This window comes from Chiloscyllium punctatum, chromosome 1 (assembly GCF_047496795.1).
Source record: "Chiloscyllium punctatum isolate Juve2018m chromosome 1, sChiPun1.3, whole genome shotgun sequence".
Lineage (NCBI taxonomy): Eukaryota > Metazoa > Chordata > Chondrichthyes > Orectolobiformes > Hemiscylliidae > Chiloscyllium > Chiloscyllium punctatum.
In genome coordinates, this window is record NC_092739.1 from 105,987,863 (window position 1) to 106,015,069 (window position 27,207).

At 39.7% G+C, this 27,207-nt stretch overlaps 1 protein-coding gene across 2 annotated transcripts in view; it reads left to right on the plus strand.

Annotated features, from left to right (window-relative positions):
* Positions 1-27,207, plus strand: part of fancg (FA complementation group G) — a 68,569-nt gene that overhangs the window by 35,079 nt on the left and 6,283 nt on the right. For both annotated transcript variants that reach the window (XM_072571704.1, XM_072571710.1), the window contains 5 exons: positions 5,866-6,032; positions 6,633-6,699; positions 12,629-13,023; positions 17,459-17,508; positions 26,887-27,054. In XM_072571704.1, the coding sequence (XP_072427805.1) occupies positions 5,866-6,032; positions 6,633-6,699; positions 12,629-13,023; positions 17,459-17,508; positions 26,887-27,054 (847 nt within the window). The remainder of the gene's footprint in view (positions 1-5,865; positions 6,033-6,632; positions 6,700-12,628; positions 13,024-17,458; positions 17,509-26,886; positions 27,055-27,207) is intronic.

The following is a 27,207-nucleotide window of genomic DNA, read 5'->3' on the forward strand; positions in this document are numbered from 1 at the left end:
GCTGGCCTTCGTAACAAGAGGGATTGAATATAGAAGCAAAGAGGTTCTTCTGCAGCTGTACAGGGCTCTGGTGAGATCACACCTGGAGTATTGTGTGCAGTTCTGGTCTCCAAATTTGAGGAAAGACATTCTGGCTATTGAAGAAGTGAAGACTGATCTACAACAACTTGCTGCTGCGGGGACAATTGAAGCTTGAGATGAAGCCAATGAAATTCAGGAAGCAGCAACTTTTCACTTCTCTTTTGTCTTCTATCCTGAGAGAAGTTGAGAAGCAGTTGCAGATCTTAGAAGACAATGACTACAATGCTGAACGCAGCAGTATAGCAGTGCATGGCATAAAGTCTGATCCGGCACCCTATGAATAGTTTCTTCATGAAAGAATAAAGATGGCAAAGCAGCAAAAAACTAGATGCCTTTTTTTAAGCCACCCCCCCCCCCAAGAAAAAGTCTGACAACAGTGAAGCACAGCCATCCATTTCTGAACTAAATATTTTCTTTCATTGTAACCCTGCATCCAGAACTGCACCTGAAAGTAATGATAACCCTCAGCTCCTGTCTTAATAATGTACTGTAACTCAGCAAACTCAAATCCCTTAAAGTTTAAATTTATTGTATTATTTCATTAAAGTATATGATATTAACATTTACTTAGACTGTGCTATTGTTTGTGTTCGGCTAACCATTATCTTTGTCCAACTTTTACAGTTTTCTTTGGTGGTTCACCTCAACCCTGTTTTTCCCATAGGCCCCGTTATTTCTCTTGCATGATTTTCTACAACACAGGTCACACGAGTGCAACTATTACGTTATAGCAGGACAGAGAGGGTACCTTCAATTTAGAGATGCTAATTGTAAAAAGATACATTTTTGCTGGTTCTCTTGATATTATGCTGTCATTATGTAGGTCTTTTGGATTCACAATGGTTAAGTGAGGTAGGTAGCGCTTCTTGCTTTATCCTTGAGGGTTGGAGAAGATGAACTGGGTGAAACCGATAGGATTAAATTAGCTCAGATTTGATTAATTAGTAACTGACGATAGACTAAGTGCAAATGTTCATTAAGATTGAAGAAGTTAGATCGAGTCTGTTTTAAAATATGAGAAGATTGTTTTGATATTATTTCATGGGATCTCAATGTTACTGTAAAGGCCAGTATTTGTTGCCCTGAACTGAGTGAACTGCTGACTTTTCAAAGGGCAATTAAGAGTTAATCACATAGTTGTGGGTCTGGAGTCTTATTGTAGGTCAGACCAGCTAAAGACAGCACATCCCCTTCTCTAAAGGATTTTAGTGAACCAGATGCCTTCATTACTGAGATGAGCTGGCGATTCCATAGTTTATTATAGAATAAATCCCCCCAGTGTGAAAACTGGGTATTTGGCCCAACAAGTCTAGACAGACACTCCAAAGAGCATCCCAACTAGAATCACCCCCTTACCCCTTCCCTGTAACCCTGAATTTCCCATGGCTAATCCACCTGACCTACATATCCCTGGACACTATGGGCAATTTATTATAGCCAATACATCTTTGGACTGTGGGAGGAAACTGGAGTATCTGGAGGAAACCTACACAGACTGTTGCCAAAGTCTGGAATTGAACCCGGGTTCCTGGCGCTATGAGGCAGCAGTGTTAACCACTGAGCCACCGCGCCATTATTATAAATTCCACCAACTGCTGTGGTAGGATTGGAACCCGGCCACCAGACGATTAGCCTGTGGATTGCTATTTGAGTAACTTTACCATTAATTTTCAGCTTTCCCAAAGTTGCTTTACTAGATAAGAAATTGGAAAAGGAACATGCAATATGCCCTTTTTGAATGTACTCTGCCATCCATTAAGATCATGGTTAATCTTATTGAGATCCTTGATCTCAGCTCCACTTTCCTGTCTGATCCCTATTTCACATTGTTTTGGGATACAACAGGCTATTGTGTTAGGGGTTAATCTCAGACTTGATTAGGTGCTAGGAAATGGTATTAAAGGATATTCAGATAATTCCGATTTGCTTGACGTAATTAGGCTGATACAATTTCATGTTTCAAAATGACATCTTAACCTGTTTAGTTCAGAGGCTTTAAGTTAAACAGAAATATACAATCAGGCAAGGCTAGGACACAGTAATCAACAATATTCAATTTTATGCAGTAAAATAATACTTACCTAATATCTAAAGATTAGTTGAATAACTAATAAAAGACACAGAATTATAATTATCAAGCATGCAAGGCAGTTGTCAACACTGGATTCAGGACCAGGATCATGGGCAGGAATTTTATTCTTTCTTTGAGAATAAAACATTTCTAGTTTTCACATTGACAGGGATTGACTAACCTTGAAAACTGACCCCTACTAAAATTGATCTAAAACTTGGCCACATTTTTACTGCCCTCAGAATACTTGGAGAACTGGAAACTACATTGCTTAGAAGCTTTTTTTTTGTTCTTTTTTTAACCGCATAGCTGCAGGAAAGATGTTCCCAGTGGCAGGGGAGGCTAGAACTAGCGGTCACAGATTAAGGAGAAGGGCTGGAATAAAGAAAACTTTCTTCGCCAGAGAGTGGTCAACCCTTGACATTCACTCCCACAGAAGGCTGTCGAGTCCAACACATAATATGATTTCAAGAAGGAATTGGATATAGCACTTTTGGCTAAATTAATCAAAGGATATAAGGGGAAAAGCAGGAGCAGGTTATTGAATTGGATGATCAGCCATGATTGTAATGAATGATGGAGCAGGCTCCAAGGGTCAAATGACCTCCTCTTGCTCCTATTTTTCATGTGTACCCACTTTGGGACTAAACCTCATTGATTAAAAGGAATTGTTGAAACCTGATTTGATAATTAGATGGCAATCATCAATTTGTGTGGATCCCTCACTTATACTCATTATATACTCACAACTGGCCAAATTCAGATGTAACTCCATTTACAAATTTGCTGATGACACCACCATAGTGGGTTGGATCTCAAGTGACAATGAGACAGAGTTCTTAATGGCATAGCATAAAGACTACAATCTCTTCCACAAAATGAAGGAGCTAGTGGAGGCTGGTACAGTTGTAACATTTAAAAGGCATCTGGATGGGTATATGAATAGGAAGGGTTTGGAACATCTCTATGACGCTATGGATATTGACTTCAGGGAGTGGAGAGGAGGACATGTTTCTGCCTATATCAATGGTACTGATGTATGTACTCCAAGTCCCTAGGAATAAATAACATCAATGATTTATCCTGGTTGATGCTACAGTCAAGAAAGCACACCAATGCCTGTACTTCCTCAGAAGGCTAAAGAAATTCAGCACATCTACACTGACTCTCTTACCAATTTTTATAGGTGCACCATAGAAAGGATCCTATCCAGATTCTTCACAGTGTGGCATGCCAACTGTTCTGCCCAAGACTACAAGAAATTAGAGTTGTGAATGCACCCCAGTCCACGAAAATCAGCCTTCCTTCCATTGAGTCAGTCTATACTTCCTAAAGCGGCCAATATATTAAAAAACCCTCCCACCCTGGTTATACTCTCTTCCAACCTTTTCCATTTGGCAGAAGATCTAAAAATTTGAAATATGAACCAACAGATTTAAGAACAACTTCTCCACTGTTATCAGACTTACGAATGGACCTCCCATATAGTAAGGTTGATCTTTTTCTGCACCTTCTCAGTAGTTGTAACACTATGTTCTGCATGTTGTTCTGGTTAGCATGCAAAACAATACTTTTCATTGTATCTCAGTACAAATCACATCAAAATCAAATCTGACCATGTGCATGTTTGGTATCTAAACTAAAGACAATAGCATGTGTCTCATAATATTCACCTTCTGTTAGAATGAACAAATTGTTATTCTTAAGTGATCCTAGACCTTTAGACCCTATAGAGGACAGCACTGCTGCTGCTAAGACCTTGGAGGGGTCTTGCTTGATCCTTGCTGTTTGAATTAACCATTCGCTTTAAAATAGAAGCAATGCTGTAATTAGTGTAAAAGCATAAAAGTACAGATTTATTCATGTGTTCTGTTTATCAATTGTTTTCATAAATTACAGTAAATTGAGATGCCTCTTCTGCTCCTGCAAAAAATGGTCTTCTAGAATACTCTTTATTGTCACATGTACTCCAATTCACAAGCACAGGAGTACAGTGAAAAGTTTTTACAGCGGCTGCCTTTAATGGCACCATCTTAGGTACAAGTCATAGAGTAAAAACAGAGTGTTACAAGTAAAGAATATAGATTAGCCTAAAACAGAGAAAAGATCCAGAATGATAATAAGTGACCATAAGTACTTAAGTTCCAGTCCATGCCTGCAGGCCCCAGAACATTGATGTATGAGGTACATTCTGCAGTATTGGTTTAGTGCTGCTCTGTAACTTCATTTAAATCACTGAACCAGATGTGTTTATTCTTCAACCCAAAGACGGGGCATAAAATCAAATTTGTGTATGAGTAAACACTTAAAGCAACCACAGTTTCGACTTAATCTCTAAGGGAATACTAATTACCATATTATGTGGGAATTAAGGAAGTAGACACAGGTGAAGAAATGTGTAAGAGTGACTGAAATGGCTTTATAGTGTGAAGAAATACTACTAGTTTATCTTCAACTCTAAACAAAATGGTAAATAATATATACTTGTTCTGGGTTGTGATATGAATCCTTCTGACTTTGAGTAAATATGCCATGAGTAACACGTGTTAACAATTCTTGATTGACCCACATCCTTAGAATGTAATAGATATTTAAATCAGAAAAACAATAATGGAAGCAGAATTTCCAAATAACTTTTTAAAAAGAAGGTGGATAAATATTTTTTTTAAAATGTCAAGTAAAAATGTGACAACAAGACAGGGAATTTCCAGAGGATCACCAGTGGTATGTTTATCTTGAATGGTTTATTTATATGCTGTAAAATACAGAGGTTGTAGAACTTTGGACCCATTACTCTGAAAATTAGCTCTTGTTTGAATTGTTTTAATGTTTACGAAAAATATTTGGTTATCGGCTAATAAATACACTATTAGACAAACAGGAGACTGGAGGAACACAGCAAACCAGGCAGCATCAAGAGGTGGAGAAGTCAATGTTTCGGGTATAACCCTTCTTTGGGACTAGATATTGGGTAGGGGGAGTTACACGTGACGGGGGCAGGGGACGTGGTTGGAGTGGGGAATGGTGAAGTAGTGATGGGTGGACACAGGTAGTGGGTATGGCCTGGTTGGTTAATGGGAGGGATGAATCCAGTTGGTAGCAGGAGGGTCGGTAGAAGGAATGGGATGGAGGAGACAGGGCTGGAGAGGGAGCCAGGGAATGGGCAGGAAGGTTATTTGAAATTCTATTCCACTCCCATCTCCTCCCTTCCATTCCAGCTAACAACCAGGTTGTACCCCTACCTATGTCGACCTATCGCTACCTCACCATTCTGCTACTCTCCCCACCCACCCACCATGTCTCTCTCTCTCTCTCTTTTCCATTTGTAGTCCCCCTACCTCCATATCTGGTTCTGAAGAAGGATTGCACCCAAAACATTGATTTCACTCCTGATGCTGCCTGGCTTGCTATGTTCTTCCAGCCTCCTGTTTGTCTACTTTGAATTCCAGCATCTGCAGTTCTTTTGTCTCTTGTCAATAAATACATGATTGTTTGTTTTCAACATGATATATAATGTATCCTGTCAAGGCAATCTAGCCTTTTTATTCAGTGCCTATTTTCTGTGTCCAATTAATAATTCCCTCTCATTCAGTACTTTTTATACAGCCTACCTTTTTATGCATCATAAATCCAAACTTTATATAACTTTAGTACTACTCTAATTTTAAATACCAGTGAGCTGAAATATGGAATTATTAAATTTTATTTTCTAGGCACTGGACAGTTGGGATCAATACAAAGCTGGTAATGATGTTGATTCTCAAGTTCTGATCCGACCTGAACAACTTGTACAGATTCCTGCAACATGTCATTTGTTGACCAATGTAAACTGGGTGCATGTAAAGCACTTACTTGCCAGAAGGTTTCTCCAGATGGGAAGGTACTATTTCAAAATTCCCATATATGTAAACATATGAATAACAGATTAGATTACAGTTGTTCATAAAGGCAGTCTGCACTTTTTTTCAAGAGGCCTGGGCACATGGATTGACAATGGTGCCTACATTTCCAACAATAGATGGAAATGTGAGGTACTGAGGCTTTTCTGTGATGGGGAAAGAGGGTTTATTTGAAGTATTCTTCATAATTGCAACTCAAGATTAAGGGTTAAATCAATTTTATTTCAGCTATCCTTTGATTCCTGTCTGAATTGCAGTGATCCACATGTGAGCTTGGATACATCAGCTGTTTCAGTACAGGGATTAAAGGGTGAAGTCACTGCAAGTCATCAGGAGTGTGTGGCCATGGCTGACTTCCGAATCTGTACTCCACAAATGCTGAGGTCAAAGATATTCATATCCTAAGTGAAGCTTGACATAGCTGAGTGATTCGGCCAGGGATATTCCTTGTCTGAATCGGCTACTCATTGAACACACTCCTTGAACTACTGTTTGTGTCCGAAAGACTGAAGAACAAAATTTAGTTAATGGTTTTTAGATTCATTTTCACTTTTTGCAATTTTAAATACTGTTTTGTTTAGGTTTGAAGATGCAGCAGAACATTATCTTGATCTACTGGCTTCTTTTCTTGAGGAATCTCAGCGGGAAGTGAGTGAATTGTTTACACAATGTCCCTTTAATAGTTTTGCTTAACAAAAATGTATTTATTTCAGATTTAAAATTAACAACTGATCTAGCATCCGTTGCCATTTATGAAAGAGTTCCAAACATCTACCACCTTTTCATACATAGAAATGCTTCCTAACATCTCTCCCTAAATGGCCCTAATTTTCAGACGATGCTCCCTAGTTCGAGAATTCCTACTCAGTGGAAATAGTTAATCTTTTTCTACTCTGTGTTTTACTGGTAATATTGTGAAGACTTCAATCAGATAATCAGCCTTCTAAATTCTAAACTAACCAGGTCTAATTTATATAATTACTCCTCATAACTGGATTTCAAGGTTTAAGTTGTTCTTGTAAAGCTGTGTTGTACTCCCTCCAAGGCTAATATCACCTTCCTGAGGTGTGATGCTCAGATCTGCTCTCAGTACTCCATATGGGGTCTGACCTGGGTTTTGTATAACTGCAGCATTACTTCTACATCCTTGTACTCCAGGCCTCTAGAAATAAAGGCCAATATTTCATGAGCTTTTTGATTATTTTCAATGACTGTTTTGGTAGTACAGGCTTGATGGGCCAAAAGGCCTTTTCTGTACTGTATAATTCTATGATTGTGTATGGTTACAAGCTTAGACCTAGTTCTGACTGATCCACAGCAATTTATGCTCTTATTCTTAATCACTGTCATTCTTGGTGTTTCATATTAGGAAAACCAGGTCAGGAGGGTTATTTAGGGGAGGTAGGATGAGTGAACAATGGCTAAGGAAGAAAATTGAACATTGGAGAAAATAAACTGGAGGGAGGAGACTGGGTTGGGGGCAGAATTGGAAGCTTTACAAAGGTGGAATGGTACAGAGGAACGACTCATAAGAAGGTGCAGGATAGAATTGTGGGAAAGAGGCATAAGTCAACCAATTGGAGAAATGGAGCAATATTAGAGGTGGGGGAACGAGAGAACAGAATTCCAAGTCATCGAATTGATACAGTGCAGAAGGATGCCGTTTTGCCTCTCGTGTCTGCACTGACTTTCTAAATGAGGAATTCTAAATGATGCCATTCCCCTGTCATCTCCCCATAACCCTACGCATTCTTGATTTTCAGATAACAATCTAATTCCGTTTTGAATACTTAAATTGCACACTGCACCCAGTCAGTGCATTCAGATCTGAACCACTAGCTGAGTGAAAATGTAAGATCCTGAGGGGATATGACGGACTGTTTTGCCTTATCGGAGAGATTAGAACAGTTTTAAAAATAAGTTGTCTCCCATTTAAGTTGGAGGTGAGAAGAATATTTTCCGAGGATAGGCAAGGCCAGTGGTTTAGTCATTGATTAGGAATCCAGAACCCAAGGTTAACATTCTGCATTCTGGGAACATGAATCCCAACCATGGCAAATGTATTTTTGTTTAGAACTAAAAATTAATGTAATCATTGTTGATTGTCATAAAAAATTCATTCTGCTCATTATAGTTATAGAGATGTACAGCATGGAAACAGACCCTTCAATCCAACTTGTGCATGCCAAGCAAATATCCCAACCCAATCTAGTCCCACCTGCCGGAACTTGGTCCATATCCCTCCAAACCCTTTCTATTCATATACCCATCCAAATGTCTTTTAAAAGTTGCAATTGTACTCGCCTCCACCACTTCCTCAGGCAGCTCATTCCATACACGTACCACCCTCTGTGTGAAAAAGTTACCCCTTAGGCCTCTTTTATATCTTTCCCCTCTCACCCTAAACCTATGCCCTTTAGTTCTGGATTCCCAACCCCAGGAAAAAGACTTTGTTTATTTATCCTATCCATTCCCCTCATAATTTTGTAAACCTCTATAAGGTCACCCCTCAGCCTGCGACTCTCCAGGGAAAACAGCCCCAGCCTGTTCAGCCTCTCCCTATAGTTCAAATCCTCCAACCCTGGCAACATCCTTGTAAGTTTTTTTCTGAAGCCTTTCATGTTTCACAACATTTTTCCGATAGGAAAGAGACCAGAATTGCACGCAATATTCTGACATTGGCCTAACCAATGTCCTGTACAGCTGCAACATGACCTCCCAACTCCTGTACTCAATACTCTGACCAATAAAGGAAAGTATACCAAACGCCGCCTTCACAATCCAATCTACCTGCGACTCCACTTTCAAGGAGCTATGAACCTGCACTGCAAGGTCTCTAATGTATTTTAGGGAAAAAAAGCAGCCATCCTTTTGTTTGGCTACAGTAATGTGGTTGACTCCAAATTGCTGTCTCAAATGATCTAGCAAGCCTCTGCTTTGTATTAAACTGGTACAAAGTCTAAACAGATGGATGAAACTGCACAGACCACCAGTATTGATTTAGGCACAATCACATCACCAGTAAACACAGCCCTATTGACTCTGTAAAGTCCTCCTTACCAACGTGTGGGGGTCTATACAGCATTGGGAGAGCTGTCTTACAGACCAAGTCGGGCAACAGCCTTGTATGTCATACTCATGGAATTGTACCTTACAGGTATCCCAGACAGCACCATCAACCTTTCCTGGGTATGTTCTGTTCCACTGACAGGGTGGACCCATCGGAGGTGTTACAGTGGTATATAGTTGGGATGGAAATGCTCTGGGAGTCCTCAACATTGAATCCAGACCTCATGAAGTCTCATGGCATCAGGTCAGACATAGGCCAAGAAACTGGGGGATGATTACCAATGACCCCACCAAGCTTGGCTGATTAATCTGTTCTCCTCCATGTTGAACATCACTTGGGAAATGCTGACAGTGGCCAGGGTACATTCTGTGGGGTCTTCCAACGTCCATCAGTAAGAGTGGCTTGGTAGCATCCACTATTGATCAAGCTGGCTGACTCCACAAGGATATAGCTGTGGTGAGGGAAACAATAAGAGAGAAAATCTATGGACCTGCCCAATCTACTTTTCTGTCCATGTCTGTCAATGATTGTATTGAAATAAGTGATCACTACACAGACTTGTGGAGACCAAGTCCAGTCTCTGCACTGAAGATATCCTCCATCATATTGTGTGGCATCACCACCATGTTAAATAGGATAGCATTTGAACAGATCTAGCAACTTGCCATCCATGGGGAGATGTGGGCCATCAGTAACAGCAGAATTGAATTCTAACGTGGTCTATATAGGTCATATCATCAAACCTAGGGATCAATCCTCACTCAATAAGAGCCCCTAGTCTTAAAGTTGTTATATGAGCATGGGTAGAGGATGGACTAACCAATAAGACACAGAGATGGAATAAGGGGAGCTATTTTCAGCATGGCATCCTGTAACTAATGTTTGTCACAGACATCAGCTTTAGGAAGGATATTGTTAAATTGAAGAAGGTTCAGAAAAGATTTGCCAGGGTGTTGCCAGTACTGGAGGGTTTGAGTTATAAGGAGAAGCTGGGACATTTTTTCACTGGAGGGTAGGAGATTGAGGAGTGACCTTCGAGAGATTCATAAATTCATGTGAGGTGTAGATCAGGTGAAAAGCTCAGATCTTTTCCCTAGGGTGGGGAAGTTCAAAACTAGGGGCATAACCAAAGGGTCCATTTCCGTGCTGTCTGGCTCTGTGACTCTATTTACAGTGTATGTTCATGACTTGGATGAGGAAAGTGAATGTAGTTTGGCCAAGTCTGCAGGTGACCCAAAAATAGGTGGGAAGGGAACCAGTGAGGATGACGTAGTCTGATACAGGGATATAGACAAATTAAATGAGTGGGGATGAACTTAGGTGGACTGGAATGTGGGAAAAAAGTGAGGTTATACGCTTTGGCAGGAAGAATAAAGGAGCTGAATATTATCCAAATGGAAAAAGAATCATAGAAAGCTACAGGACATAGGCATTTGAGAGTCCTTATCCATGAATCCATAAGCTACAGACTTCTACCAACTTGTCTGGCAAAGGCCCACATATATGGGGGCACCACCATCTGCAAAAACCCTTCAAGTCATGCGCATTCTTGACCTTGATGTATATCACTATTCCTGCACTATCAGAACCCTGGAATTCCCTTCCTAACTGGGTATTCTGTGATGCCAGGACTGTTAATGTGTCCATGGAATGTGGATGTCACTGGCTAAGTCGACACATCTCCGTTCCTATTGGCCTTGAGAAAGTGATGGTGAGCTGCTGCAGTACTTGGGGTAGAGTCACACCTGTGCCATTTGGGAATTCCAGGATTTTGACTGAGCAATAGCAAAGGATCAGTGATCTATTTCCATGTCAAGATGGTGTGTCGTGGATGGAGCTTGCAGATCATGGTGTTCCCATGAATCTGTTGCCCTTATCCTTTTATGTGGTCTTATTGTTTTGGAAACCTCTAGCCTCATCTGCTGATAGACTGTATAAAGTTTGTACACACTGTTCAGATTATGAATTGCATTATTGCTACCTTACACTCTTGTCTTGTTCATGCTCTGAAATTCATCACATCTTTCTTCGTTGCTCCCTTGCCCCCACAATTTAGTTTAAACCCTTGATACCATATGACTCACCAGAACCATAAACTTGGTGAGGTTTAGGTGAAGTTGTCCCAACGATATAGCTTTCACTTGCTCAAATCTTGGTGCCAAAGGCCCATAAATCAAAACCTCTTCCTCCAAAACTAATCTTTGATCTATGCATTTAAGTCTTTACTCTTACTTACCTTACTCCAATTTACTTGTTGTTGGTTAAAATCCAGAGATTATTCATTTGTTGTTCTGCTTTTTAATACATTCACTAGCTGCTCATAATCTTTATCCAGAACCTCTTGCAGCATCCTACCTATGTCACTACAAACAACAAATTTGCATGTTTTTATTTTGTATGTTAATCTTGGAGCATGGATTGAATTGAACTTTGGTGTGAGGTCATCATGCAGGGAGCAGTAAGACTGGTCAAGAAGGGGGTTCTTGAGACAAGGTTCAGGCATATCAAATTAATGCAGCTAATGAACTGAGGAGTATCAGGGGATGGTAATGGGTCAGAATCCAGTAGTGAATTCCAGTGGAGGAATGTCCCTGCTCCATACGATGACAGAGATGGAAAGTTGAGTGTCATCTTTGGAAAACAAGGATAAGGCTGATTCAGCAGATGACTTTTACTATTCCTGGAGAAATCTGCCCAGATCAGAAGCTATATGCAGACCTGTTGTTGTTGGTATTATTTCAACAGAACTGCCTCACAAATGTTAAAATCTTACTAAATTGCAATAGAGCATTTATTACCAGCTGTGATACAGGGGTGGCACCCTAAGGCTGCTTGACCGGTTAGGCATTGAGAAAATGTTCTCAGTAGTGGGGGAAATCTCAAACTTTGGAAAATGGTATAGCATAAGGGAACCTAGTTCAACACTGAGATGTGAAGGAATGTCTTCTCCCAGAGGGTCGTGAAGACTAGCTGACTGAAAATCTTTAAAGAGAAGGAAGATAGTCCTCAATATTTCAAAAATCTATGAGGAGCTAGATTGAAAGAGAAGTTGAGAGCTACAGCAGATCAGCCATGATTTTATAGAATATATAGCAGGTTTGCAGGGCTGAATGGCCTACTCCTATTCCTATTTGTTATATTTTTATATCTTGTGTTCTTAACTTTGAAACATCAATTTACAGGTGACAGTATATTTTGCTTCTGAGCATATTTTGTGTTCTGTTGCACACATTAAGTTTGAGCCTAAGCTTGTTCTCTTATCTGTTTTTGCTTTCTTCACATTATAATTTTTCTCTTCCACCTCTCTCTTCCATTCTCTTTTATGCTGCTTGACTTTTATTTATTTCACTCCCTGAATCTCTCTGTCTCAGTCTCTGTCTTTGTCTTTCCTCTATGGTGGGACATGGTGAGTCAGCTCCCATGAGCTTCAGGTTGCCTTTTTAAAAGGCATTGCATTAAAACTTTATCATTGTTTTCAATTTTGAATCGTACTGTGCTTTTTCACAGGTATTTGTTGTAGCAGATCACACCATTCCTAGAATTCCTGAAATCTATTTGGAAGCAGCAGTAGCACTCTTGCATTGTCAGAGATTTAATGATGTCATTACTGTTTCTGAGGAAATTGCCAGCAAAGTGACATGTTTAATTTCAGAAAACTTGACGTTTGAAATTCGAGTTAATGAATGGCTGTCCAGTGATTGCTCCAAAAGCACTGAAGCCCCAGAAATCAACACCAGGACTCGGAACTGTCTTTTGAATGGCTTCAGTGAGTGGCAAATACTTGGGACGAAGAAGAAAGAAACTCTCAATTATATATTATGGTCAGCAACTGCATTTTTATATCAAGGACAAGCGTTTGCTCTCTTGAAAAATAATAAGGAGTCGATTACTAATTTTACTCGGTGAGTAGATGTTTTAAGTACACTGTTCTTTGCACGATTCCAAGCTCTGCATTGCCAAGGCTTCAGCTGACAAGGGACCAGCTGTCCAAAAGCCTGTGATTTTAAATCTGTTGGACCATAACCTGGTGTTGTGTGGCTTCTGACTTTGTTCACCCCAGTCCAACAACAGCACCTCCACATCTTGGAAAATATACAGGAGTAGAAAAGGTTATTTTAATCCAACAAACTAGTCTGAGTTCAAAAGCAGTATAAAATTTGTCCCTGGATTCCTCCTCACTTTTATTTTCTTGGCAAGGTCCTGACCAACATTACTGTCCAAATTACTGATTTTGTCAACTTTGGATTGCCCATAACTATTCACTGTCCTCAGACAGTTGCATCTTTCAAACTATTCCCTTATCTTCCCTGTCCTGACCTTTAACCCATGCTACTCATTTTCAAGATCAAGCCATACAGTTCTTAGGGTTCGATTCAAGATTGTCTTTTTGAGCTTTCATTTTCCTTTCGTAGAAATAAATTCTGCTGCTCTGAATCTTGCTTAAGCATGATGCAAAGTATTGGAAGAGCATTAGATTGTACCATTTTAATAGTTCCATAATGTTCTTTCTGTAATATGGCAGTTAAAACTTACCGTTTGATATTCCCTTTTCCTCCTCTACATGATTCATTTCTTTAGACAAAAAATCTAAAAGAACAGCAAATGCTGGAAATCTGAAACAAAAAACAGAAATTGTTGGAACATCTCAGCAGATGGGCAGCATCAATGCATTGAACTTCTGAAGAAGGGTCACTGGATCCGAAACATTAATTCTTTTTTCTCTCCAGATCATGCCAGACCTACTGAGATTTTCCAGCAATTTCTGTTTTTGATCCATTTTTCTTTTCCCTTCTTTTCTGTCCTGTTTATATCCATCTCATTTTCACACTTTTCCTTCAGATTCTGACCCTGCCCAACTTGCCCTTCTCAGTTTTCTGCTCACCCTATAAAAATGTTGTGCATTTTTATGTTGTCATTAAGTTCTGTTTCTGTTTCGTGATCTGTTCCTTTTTGGTGGTGTGGAGCTGAAAGCTGTGGCAAAGTCTGAGTTGCTTCTTTCTGCCTTGATTTACACCCTAATAATCCAGAAGCAAAGGGATTCACTAGTTTTCTTTCATATTTCTATCTTACTTGACGTCATTTGGGACACTTCTGCAATATTTACTTAGTTTTGAACAGTACAGTACTTTAAAAAGTCTGATGATGTTACAGTTGTTTTCAATCGTTGTTTGTAGTTATTCAAATGTAACTTTTGAGATTTTCAGTCTATTTTCCAGTGGTGATTCATCATTATTTTGTGATTATTCACCTCATTCAGGTGAACAAATTGAGAGAGTATACTGTTGTATAAATTGCCCAGGTTTGTTGGAGAGTTAGGCTTTCACAAACAAAATAGCCTTTTATAATTTGTTAAAAATGAAGTTCCCTATAAAGTAATTAATTCACATATACTTGATGAAGACTTGTATATTTGTAGTTGTCCTGTTGGTCATTGGACCCAAGTTGTGGTGTTGATTTTTACATTGAATGAGAGTTATTAGCACCATTGATCAGATGAGTGTCAGGGATCGCTTAGTGTGATCATCATTTCCTAAAATCAGTATCCAGTGATGCCTACTGAAAACTGCTCTCATGGTGTCCACAGAAAAGTAAAGACCAGTTAAAAAGAAAAATGCCAAATCATCCATGCCAAAACGGGAAAATCGAGTTCTGTGACAGAAGCAGTGCTGTACAGACCTGTCCTAGGCTGTTGTCACAGATATTCTTCCACCGCCTTAATTTTCTCCAAGGCACCTGGAGCATGATCCACTTTCTTCAAATAGTGATTGAAAAGAGCCCTCAATTGAGAGAAGCAAATGCGAGCAGCTCCTATCCCAGCTTTCTGCACTTTTCAAAATTATAGATGTTCGATTTTTGCCCACTATATCATTCATGCACTTGCCATTGTTCCAAGTGCATAATGGTAACACAGTGCAAAAATATGGGACCTTAATCAGGTGGGCCAGTGCGTTGAGGAATGGGAGATGGATTTTCATTTCGATGAACATGAAGTGCTTCATTTTGGCAGGGCAAATCAGGGTAGGGTTTATACATTTAATGGTAGAGTTCTGGGGAGTGTTGCTGAACAAAGAGTCCTTTGGATGCAGGTTAATAGTTTGTTGAAAGTGGTGTCACAGGTAGACAGGATAGTGAAGACAGCTCTTGATATGCTTGCCTTTATTAGTCAGTGCATTGAGTATAGGAGTTGGGAGGTCATGTTGCAGCTGTACAGGACATTGGTTCAGCCACTTTGGAATACTGCATTCAATACTGGTCTGCCTGCTATAGGAAGGATGTTGTGGAACTTGAAAGGGTTAACAAAAGATTTACAAGGATGTTGCCAGGGTTGCAGGATTTGAGCTGTAGAAGAGGCTGTTATAGGCTGGGGCTCTTTTCCCTGGAGTGTTGGAGGCTGAGGGATGATATTAAAGAAGTTTATAAAATCACAGGGGTGCATGGATATGGTGAATAGCCAAGGTCTTTTCCCCAAGGTAGGGGAGTTTAAAACTAGAGGACATAGGTTTAAGGTGAGAGGAGAAAGATTTAAAAGGGCAACTTTTTCACGCAGAGGGTGGTGTGTCTATGGAATGAGCTGCCAGAGGAAGTGGTGGAGGCTGGTACAATGATAACACTTACTTTTTAAAAGGCATCTGGATGAGTTCATGAATAGAAAGGGTTTAGAGGGATGTAGCCCAAATGCTGGCAAGTAGGACTAGGTTAATTTAGGATATCCGGTCAGCATGGATGAGTTGGATACAAAGGTGTGTTTCCGTACTGTCCATCTATAAATCTGCGACTCTAAGGAGATTTTCTTTTCCATTGGCAAAAGGATCAGTAACCAGAGTCTGGAATGGTAAAATAAAAGCAAGTGCAAATTGCAGCCATGTAACTATTGCCAATTTGTTGTAAAAGCCCAACTGATGCACTCACGTCCTTTTAGGGAAGGAAATCTGCTGTCCTTATGATGCCTGACTTGCATGTGATTGCAGGCCCACAGCAATGTAAGTTAACTCTTAACTGCTTCAGCGCAATGAGGGATGGGCAATGAATTCTGGCTTAGCCAGAGATGCTTTCATCCCTTGAAAGAATAAAGGAACCAAAAGAGACCGATGTAAAGAAAATGTCAAGAATATAAGATGATGTGATGAAATAAAAATTACACACTGAGTTCTGGAATGTGTTGCGTGTCATTAGAGTCATATAGCATGGAACCAGACCCTTCGGTCCAACTCATCCATGCCAACCAAGTTTCCCAAACTAAACTGGCACCACTTGCCTGTGTTTTGGCCCATATTCCTCTAAACCCTTATAATTCATGTACCTGTCTAAATGTCTTTTAAATGTTGTAACTATACCCACATCTACCATTTTCTCTGGCAGTTCATTCCATGAATGAATCACACTCTGTATGAAAATATTGCCCCTTGAGTCTCTTTGAAATCTTTCTCCTCTTACCTTAAAATTATGCCCTTTAGCTTTGGACTCTCCTACTGTCAGGAAAAGTCCTTTTGTTATTCAACTTATCTACACCCATCATGATTTTATGTACCTCTGTAAAAACCACCCCTCAACCTCTTACGCTTCAGTGAAAAAGGTCCCAGCTTATCCAGCCTCTCCTTATAACTCAAAACCTTCAGTCCCAGGAACATTCTTTTAAATCTTCTCTATACCCTTTCCAATTTAATAATATACTTCCTGTAGCAGGGTACCAGAACTGTGTACAGTATTTCATAGATGGCCTCATCAATGTCCTGTACAACTGCAATATGATTGTCTTAACTCCTGCACTCAATGGTCTGAACAATGATGGCAACAGTGCCAAATGCTGCCTTTACCACCCTGTCTACCTGCGATACAACTTTCAATGAACTATGTACCTGAACCCCTAGGTCTCTCTGTTCTACAACACTACCCAGAGCCCTAGCTGCCTAAGTCCTGCCCTTGTTCATCTTAGTAAAATGCAGCACCTTGCATTTATCTAAATTGAATTTCATCTGCCACTCCTCAGCCCATTGGCCCAAATGATCACGATCTCTTTGTGAGCTTAGATAACCTTCTTCACTGTCTACTATACCCCCATTTATGGTGTTCTTTGCAAACTTGCTAACCAAGCTTCATATGACTTTAAAATACCTGTCTGGAGAGATTTGCAATTGGATAGCACTTTTAAAGAAACTGATACAAATGACATCCTTTTAGGCTGTATCCTTCTCTGATTCTGTACTAATATGAATTTTGATTGCACAGAAATAGAGAAGAATGTCTTGATTTTTAAAAGGAATATCTAGCCTTTGTAGAGATTTTTCTGCATTAATGGCTCAATATTATAGGATCATGTTATGACTTTTATTTTAACAGGTGTATAAATTTATTACTTAAAGTTCAAGTTGTCTGCCCTCCTGATTCAGGTAAAATATATTTGAAATACTTCAACCTTCAGTTTTATTCTTTTACTTTTCAATAACACTTTTTTTTAATGTAGCACAAAATAGTCTGAGCACCAGCAGTAAGTATGAAATTTGTTGCAGTTTTTGATTTGACTGTATGAAACCTATTCATGAAATCACGATACTTTGTGATGCACTGTGACACAGTCTAAGATTATGTTTGTGTGTATTTGCATTTTAAGGGAACTTTTCCACCAAGTTTATAGTTTATTGCCTGTGAAATCAGTTAAGTAGCCTGCAGCCATAGTGGTATAACACAAATTGAGGTTTTAAAAGCCCCATACTTCCAAACTACAAAAATGAGTATTTGACTAAAATTAGAATATATCTGTTATGTTTCTGAACTGATTGGCTGAAAATGAGCACAATGAAGAACTGAAACCTGAGTGATCCAATCTATCAGTTTTTTTTTGCCAAAACTCAACCAGATTACAATCTCATTCTCTCACTTGTGTCAATGTGTGTAGCTGAAAAGAATAGGAATAAAATCACAAAATAAAACAACCAAAATGTATTTGTAAAGTTGATCATATAATGCTCAACTATTGGGCTTGTGCTGGGAATTCACTTGAATACTGGTATTGTCCCAGTTACTGTGGGCAAGTATGAGAGTTCCATCACTGGAACTGGAGCTTTGCCTGCATACATTAACTTATTTAACCCAAAATTAACACAATATTGTATGTTGCAATCAACTATGCAGTGGATAGTTGTTGGAGAAGGGTTTCAGCATACTTTACAGTTTAAAAAAAAGTTATACTTATCAGTGTTGCATTTACTGTTGAGGAACAAGGAACCTTGTATTTCTCAGAGGTCTGATGTTTGTGGACAGTATGTTTCAGGCACTTTGTGCCATATCAATGTATTTAAAAATGCATTAGTCACCAAAACCAGGACTACATGCTCATTGGAGAAGCAATAGTATGAAGAATTTTCCTGTGCAAAGCTACATTAAAATGTTAATTAAAATCAACCCTGTATAGCCAAGAAGGAAGTTTAAAAAATAACTTCGAGAAGTATTTTAATTATTAAATGGCAAATCATTTCCTTGTTGAAGCTACTTAATACATGAAAATATGAAGATCCTCCCTTAATCGATTCCAAGTCCTGATAGTTCTTTCCAATGCTCCCAATGAGTGTATACCCTTGCTGGAGTGTAGCCAAATTTCTTTTACTCTGACCCTCCCAGTAGATGCACAGCTCACAAATCTTCCTACTTCAGATGTTTTATTTCTGTATTTTCTGTACTTCAAAATGCTGAAAGCAGCACACCCCAATTCCCACCAGCCCTTTAATAGTGTTGAATATTTCAATCCTCATCCCTATCTTTAAACACTTCATGTACACCACTAGATGCCAAGTATCACCCAGTAAGCAAACCCTACATTGTGCATCTACATCTTCTTCTCCACAATGCACCCAACTACTAGAAATTTTTCTAATGTTGTTAAGCCATTTAACTTGGGGAGTGATGGTTTTTGTCCCAGCATATTAGTTTGGCATTATCACATCAATCCCATTATTATCAACTTGGATGCACTGCCTCGAAATCGACGTTTCGGGCAAAAGCCCTTCTTTTGCCCGAAATGTCGATTTCGAAGCTACTTGGATGCTGCCTGAACTGCTGTGCTCTTCCAGCACCACTAATCCAGAATCTGGTTTCCAGCATCTGCAGTCATTGTTTTTACCTTGGATGCACTGCCGTTACAGTAGCTAATTATTTTCACAACAGAATTGGCTGCTTCAAAAACAAATGTAACTATTTTCTGTGGTATTGTATATGACATATTACAATTAGCTCTGTTGTCTTGTTCCCCTTTCTCTTTGTCTCTGTTTCGTTATTTCACACATCTCCTTTCTTTCCCATCTCTCTTCAGAGGGAAGATAGTGAAATGGAAACTTATTAAATTGAAAAGTCTGCTGACTTTTTATTTGGGTTGGGGGTTTTAGGAAAAATTTGGTCTCAGTGATTTCTTTCCCATTTCTCTTGTCGCCTCCCCCCCCCCCCCCCCCCCCATCAACTTTAGTGTGCTTCTCCACATTGCTCCTCCTTCGTGCTATCAAATCAATTATCCCTTATTTCCTTCACTACCCCTTTTGAATGATCCTCTTAACTCTCATACAAGTGAACCTTGACACTAGTCACCTCTGTCTAGAAAAGTCTATAGGCAACCAAATGCTCCCTTGTCCTTAACTAATGTTCTCCACCATTTTCCCCTTCTCTCCACCCTCCTGTCCCCTCCATTCCATCTCGGTGCATAAGAGCCTGGTACGCCAACTGCTCTGCCCAGAACCGTAAGAAACTACATAGTTTTGTGCACAGCCCAGATCATCATGGAAGCCAGCCTCCCATCCGTGGACTCCATTCATACTTGGTGTTGCCTGTGTGGCTTTTAAATATTTGTTTCTTTTTCCATCATCAATTTGTCTCTCAATGTCCTGCTCCTTCCTTCTCTGTTAAGTAGAAAATATAAATAGCTTAGTTGTTATAGCGAGATAACTGTATGCTGTTTGCTGGATTACACTATTTTATATGAATCAGGACTTAAATTGCATTAAAATGTAATCTATTTCCTGAGTTTAATGAATTTTCTGACATTTATCAAATACGTGGCAAAAGCTGCAACAAGTGTATAAACAGTCCTTTAAGACCGTTTTTAAAACAAAATATTCATTTTACTTAAGTAAAGATTATTATATTTAATCTCAACTTTTATTCAATTACCTCTGAAAAGCTGTTGTATAGAAATTGCTGAGTTAATTGATTAGTACACCTAATTGCATGATAATGCATCCTGAGAAATTAAGTATGTTATAAATGGCTAGCCAGCATATCCTAAATTCAGCTGTGTCTCAGCACAAGCAAAAATATCAGGTTAAGGTCTTTAGGAGACACTGAATCCTTCAAATGGAAGTTAGTGAAGACATTAAAAATGCAAAGGGCAGTACAGATTTTGAGCATTGCTTGCGTTAGAAGTTGAGTTTTATTGAAGTTTTCTTTTCATGCCCTCAGGACATTACAAAAGTACCAATTTAAGGAGGTAACCAACCTTTAACACTGCGTGAGAGGAGAGTACTGATTGGTTTGCAGGTTAGCTCTGATTGGAAAAGTGTTGCTGTACAGAATGCACAAGCAAATCATAATTGCATGTTAACTGCTGAGCTTTGCTTAAGTAATAAACCAGACAGATTGTGATTGATGGAAACATTGCCCTGAGAAATGAATCAGCGAATGACTGTCATTTATTTTTGTCAGTTAAACAGGTACTGGATATGTACACATTTTTTCTAGCTTTTAATACACTGCCATTGCACTGCACTGCACTACAAGCCCAACTGACAATCATACAGCAGTTAACATAGTTCTTTGTACACTCAGGACTATCCAATAAATATCCAATTACAGAATCCTATCTAATATTGTCGCAGGTTTTGTAAGTGTGAGCTATTTGGGAATGCTCAGTACTTTACTTATTGATGACAGCCAAAGGAATATGTTGATAGATATGATCTGCCTTGGTATGTAGAATCGATATACCGAGCATCACACCGGCATGAAACTAATTTACCACATTATTCATTTGTGTGTTAGTCGGACATCCTTTTGGCTGGAAGGCAGTAGCACATTTGTGATGAATACTGGTCATATGACTGCAAAGTTTCAACATTAAAAATTTGCTTCATCTGTTGCTGAAATATTTGAGAAGCATTAACCCGTTCATGGTAGTCTCAGGTAAACTGGGGATATTTCATGGCTACCTTTGGTTCATGAGTTTGCACCACATAAAGTGAAAAATAATGTAATCAGGGTCTCAATATCCAACAGGATGGCTTTGGTGCACCCTATTTTAGTTTCCAGCTTCCGGTGGACAAACGTCTTAGGCCCTTTTCCCAAAGTTGGTGATAAGGCAATAATCTTAAGAGTGTGGAACTGTCAGGTTTCCAATGTTAAAAAAATCACACCGCACCAAAGGTTTATTTGGAAGTACAGGTTTCGGAGCACTGCTCCTTCATCAAGCAGTTAGTGGAATAGGATCATAGGACACACAATTTATAGTAAAAGATCAAAGTGTCATATAATTGATGTGATATATTGAACAAATCTAGATTGCTGTTAAGTAGGAGTTTCATGGTGAATGGTTGGGCCTCAAGGAGTGTAGTGGAATAGAGGGATCTCAGAATTCAGGTTCACAGTTCTCTAGAAGTGGAGTCACAGGTAGACAGGGCAGTGAATAAGGCTTTGGGTATATTGGCCTTCATCAGTCAGAGCACTGAGTATAGAAGTTGGGGACTTATATTGCAGTTATACAGGATGTTGGTGAGGCCACACTTGGAGTATTGTGTTCAGTTTTGGTCGCTTTGCTATAGGAAGGATACTATTAAACTGGAGAGAGTGCAGAAGAAATTTACAAGGATGTTACCTGGACTCAATGGTCTGAGTTATAGGGAGAAGTTGGACATGCTAGGACTTCTTTCTTTACAGCATAGGAGACTGAGGGGGGACCTTATGAAGGTGTATAAGATAATGAGAGGTATGGATAGAGTGAATGCACTCAGTCTTTTCCCCATGGTTGGGGCATCAAGGATGAGAGGGTATCAGTTTAAGGTCAGATGGGAAAGAATGAAAGGGAACCCAAGGGGCAACGTTTTTTACACAGAGAGTGGTAACACGTATGGAATGAGCTGCCAGCAGAAGTGATTGAGGTGGGTACATTAACAACATTGAAAAGACATTTGGACAAATACATGGATCGGAAAAGATTAGAAGGACATGGGCCAGTGCAAGGAAATGGAGTTAGTGTGGAGGGACGTTTTGGACGGCATGGAAAAGTTTGGGCCAAATGGCCTGTCTGTGTGCTTTCGGGCTCTCTGACTCAAATCACTTAGAATGGGGATGCAGGTTTCAATTGATTAATATGTAAATTGCAGAATTTCTTTCAAGTCACAGCTCCCGAGATAACTTAAGGTTTTATGAGTATTTTTAAAAAGTTACATCTCAGCTCAGACAGTGCGTTAAAGATGTGAGGCTAGAGTCTGTCGGCATCCCAACCTTGAGTCAGACCGGTTCTATTTCAAAAGTAATAATTTACAAAATGTCACATTGACTGATTATATGCAGATTGTATGCTTTTTGAACAAAATAGAATGTGTCTGCAAATATAAATTTGCAAATTCATCCCACATACTTGTATGCATGCGTTTGTGTGGGAGAGAGGGAGAGACTGAGTGTGTGTGTGCCTTAATGTGACAGTGTACATGCCTGTGAGAGGGTGTGCACATGAGTATGTGTGTGAAAGAGTGTGTATGAGAGGGGCACAATCACACAAACGTAAGTCTTATGAATTTGTATTTGCAGATATGTTCTATTTTGTTCAAAAAGCACACAATCTGTAGGGAGTCAGTCCATGTGACATTTTATAAATTCCTACTTTGGAAATAGAACCAGTCTGACTCAAGGTTGGAATACAGACACCTCACACCTTTAATGCATTTTCTGAGCTGAATGTCACTTTTTTTGTTATACTGATCAAACCTTAACTTATATCAGGAATGTGACTTGAAAGAAGGTCTGGGATTTACATGTTATGGATGTAGATTTGCTCACTGAGCTGAAAGGTTCATTTCTAGACGATTCATTACCTTACTAGGTAACATCTTCAGTGGACTTCATGTGAAGCAATACTGAAACTTCCTGCTTTCTATTTACATGTTTGGGTTTCTTTGGGTTGGTGATGTTATTTCCTGTGGTGAAGTCACTTCCTGTTTTTTTTCCTCAGGGGGTAGATGGGGTCTAACTTGATGTGTTTGTTGATAGAGGTCTGGTTGGAATGCCATGCTTCTAGGAATTCTCGTGCATGTCTTTGTTTGGCTTGTCCTAGGATGGATGTATTGTCCCAATCTAAGTGGTGTCCTTTCTCATCCATATGTAAGGATACTTGTGAGAGAGGGTCATGTCTTTTTGTGGCTAGTTGGTGTTCATGCATCATGATGGCTAGCTTTCTGCCTGTTTGTCCAATGTATTGTTTGTTACAGTCCTTGCATGGTATTTTGTAAATGACGTTAGTTTTGCTCATTGTCTGTATAAGGTCTTTCAAGTTCACTTGCTGCTGTTTTAGAGTGTTGGTGGATTTGTGGGCTACCATGATGCCAAGGGGTCTGAGTAGTCTGGCAGTCATTTTTAAGATGTCTTTGATGTAGGGGAGAATGGGCAAGGGTTTCTGGACGTGCTTTGTCTACTTGTTTGGGTTTGTTGCTGAGAAATCGGCGGACTGTGTTCATTGGGTAAACATTCTTTTTAAATACACGGTATAGGTGATTTTCCTCTGCTCTGCATAGTTCCTTTGTGTTGCAGTGTGTGTTGGCTCTTTGAAATAATGTTCTGATGCACCTTCGTTTGTGGGTGTTGGGATGATTGCTTCAAATATTGGTCTGTATGTGTTGTTTTTCTGTAGATGCTGGTTTGAAGTTCCCCATTGGCTGTTCACTCTCCTGTGACATCTAGGAATGGCAGTTTGTTGTTGTTTTCCTCCTCTTTTGTGAATTGTATGCCAGTAAGGGTATTATTGATGGTCTTGAAGGTTTCCTCTAACTTGTTTCATTTAGTGATGACAAAGGTGTCATCCACGTAGCGGACCCAGAGTTTGGGTTGGATGGTTGGCAGAGCTGTTTGCTCAAGTCTCTGCATTACTGCCTCTGCTAAGAATCCTGATATCTGAGATCCCATGGGTGTTCCATCGGTTTGTCTGTAAATTTTGTTGTTGAAGGTCAAGTGGATAGTAAGGCATAGATCCCAGTAGCTCGATGATATTCTCCTTGTTGGTGAAGTTAGTGGTGTTTGGTGTCTGTGTGTTGGGGTCCTCTAATAGTGTAGTCAGTGTTTCCTTGGCCAGGTTAATGTTGATTTGAGGTAGACAGGGCTGTTACATCAAAGGAGACCATTATTTCATCCTCTTCTATCTCAGTGTCTTTGACGGTCTTCAGGAATTCTTGGATGGAGTTGCGTTAGCCTTCTACTAAGTGTTTTAGTCTTTCGTGTAGCTCCTTGGCCAATCTGTAAGTTGGTGTTCCAGGTAGCGAGACTATGGGTCTGAGGGGGGGATGAGGAAGAACACCACTTTGACTGGGACAATACATCCATCCTAGGACAAACCAAACAAAGACATGCACGAGAATTCCTAGAAGCATGGCATTCCAACCAGAACTCTATCAACAGACACATCAAGTTAGACCCCATCTACCGCCCCTTAAGGGGCAAAAAAAAGGAAGTGACTTCACCACAGGAAATGACATCACCGACCCAAAGAAACCCAGCCATATAAATAGAAAGCAGGAAGTTTCAGCATTGCTTCACATGAAGTCCACTGAAGAAGTTACCTCGTAAGGTAATGAAACGTCTAGAAATGAACCTTTCAGCGAGCAAACCTACATCCAAAACCTCAACCTGAGCTACAAATCTTCTCAAAACTCACTATTTACATGTTAATCAATGGAAACCTGTACCGCCACTCTAAATGATTAAAGACTTAACAGCAATCTACGTTTGTTCAATACATCACATCCGTTGTATGACACTTTTGATTTTTTACTATAAATTCAGTGTCCTATGATCCTGCCCCACTGGCTACCTGAAGGAGCAGTGCTTTGAAAGTTTGCACTTCCAAATAAACCTGTTGAACTATAACCTGGTGTTGTGTGATTTTTAACTTGGTACACCTCAGTGCAACACTGGCACCTCCACATCAAGAATCCAATGTGTACGTTCACCAGTGAAGTTAGGTTTGTGGCGTTGTTCCCTCTAAGTTGTATAGCTGTGCAGCTGCTGGGAGGTTCTGCACACACCAATTGGCATACTGTCACATTGGCTTCCACTTCTAGAAGCTGCAGCCACGCACACGCACGCCCACACACACTTTGGAAGTCGTAAGTGGATAAAAATATTGTGGGGCATGTTGTTTTGTGATAGACAGTAAAAGGATCTCCAGTTGGTTTCTCAACTGGAACATTGAGGAAGAAGGCAGCCTGGTGACTGGTTAGCACTGGTGCCTAACGGTGTCAGGGACCCAGGTTTGACTCTAGCCTTAAGTGACCATTTTTGTGGAGTTTGCACGTTCTCCCTATATCTGCATGGGTTTCTGCTGGGTGCTCTGGTTTCCTCCCACAGTCATAAGATGTGCAGGATTAGCTATTGGAAGTGCAGGGTTACAGGGATAAGGTGAGGGTGAGGGTGAGGGATCTAGTTTTAGTGGGATGCCCTTCTGAGGGTCAGTGCAGGCTTGACACATGTAGGAATTCTATAACATCAATTTCCAATGTGAGTTTGAATGTAGAATTAAGACATGTAAGGAAATTATTCTCCTGGAATTCCATCTTGGATCGAATGACACATGCCTCCCAATCCTTGCATATGTCTGATGTGTACATTTACTAGATTAGAATGCACAGCTGCATGCAAGAATTCTGTACATGTTTTGATGGGCTTCCACCCTGCACTCCAATTAACTGCCAATCATTATGAACTGGTGAATTTCCCATTTGCAACATCTCTACTGATCAGAGTTCATTTTCCAAGCAATCAGCACTCTTAATGCAGTGAAATTGTTGGTCTTAGCTTTAAATTGGCATTGTTGCGAATTGTCCAGATGAATACAAGATGGGCAAGTTTTGACAAAATGTCATTTTTCCAGCAAAACAAAGCATGCTGGATATATTTAAGAGTTATTATGAAATATAATGTTTTCTTTCTTTACATTTTTTTGGATATCAGAAATTTCACTTGCTGATCACAAAAAGTAGCACAATTAATTTGTTCAGAATCACATAGCTAAAGCGTAAAATCCAAGTGCTAAGTTTGCATAGACAAATGTGGATTAAGAAATTTATATTATGGGAAATCTGACAGGCTGGGACAAAAACCCAAACCTGAGTATATTTTTTCCTTTGTTTGAATAACCCAAGGGCACTGAGATACTCCAGGATCTTTCGCTGCTTCTGTCAAAATGTAGCACCAGCTGGTTGTGATACTAAAGCTCAGAGCTCCCGACATAGTTGTGTTCCATTGCTCACCTCCACTGCTGAAATACCAGGCAAATACCTCCGATTTAGTCTTCAATACAGTTTGGCCGTATGTTGTCACCTCTCAAAATCTTAATTGTTTTAAGAATGATGCACATATTTCACAGATTATTGGGCAGAATTGGGGATTTAATTCCAAAGATCATATGTTCTGAACAGAATATTCTAATGCCAGGGGAGATCTGCCAGCAGGATAAAAACATTGAAATGTCATGAAATACACCTAAAATTTGAATTCAGAAATTATTTTAAATATCTATTTTACAGGAGAGCCCGATGATCTGCTTGAAACCTTGAAAGAGAATATGACTGAGCTTAAAATCCTTCAAACGTTGAAATCATTGGCTTTCACTGGGAGAGGAATACAACTGGCAGAAAGGGGTCAGAACTCAGAAGCTCTGCAAAATCTCCAGCTGAGTCTACAAGCTTATCCTGGTACCTTATTTTTGTAACTTTGATTTGCATTTCAACATTTAAATGTTAATTGTGCAATGCATGCCAACTTCGGTCTTTCATGGTGACCAAATGTTATGGATATGTTTCTTTTTGTGAATACTTTTGGTGACCAAAGTTAATATAAATTCAGCC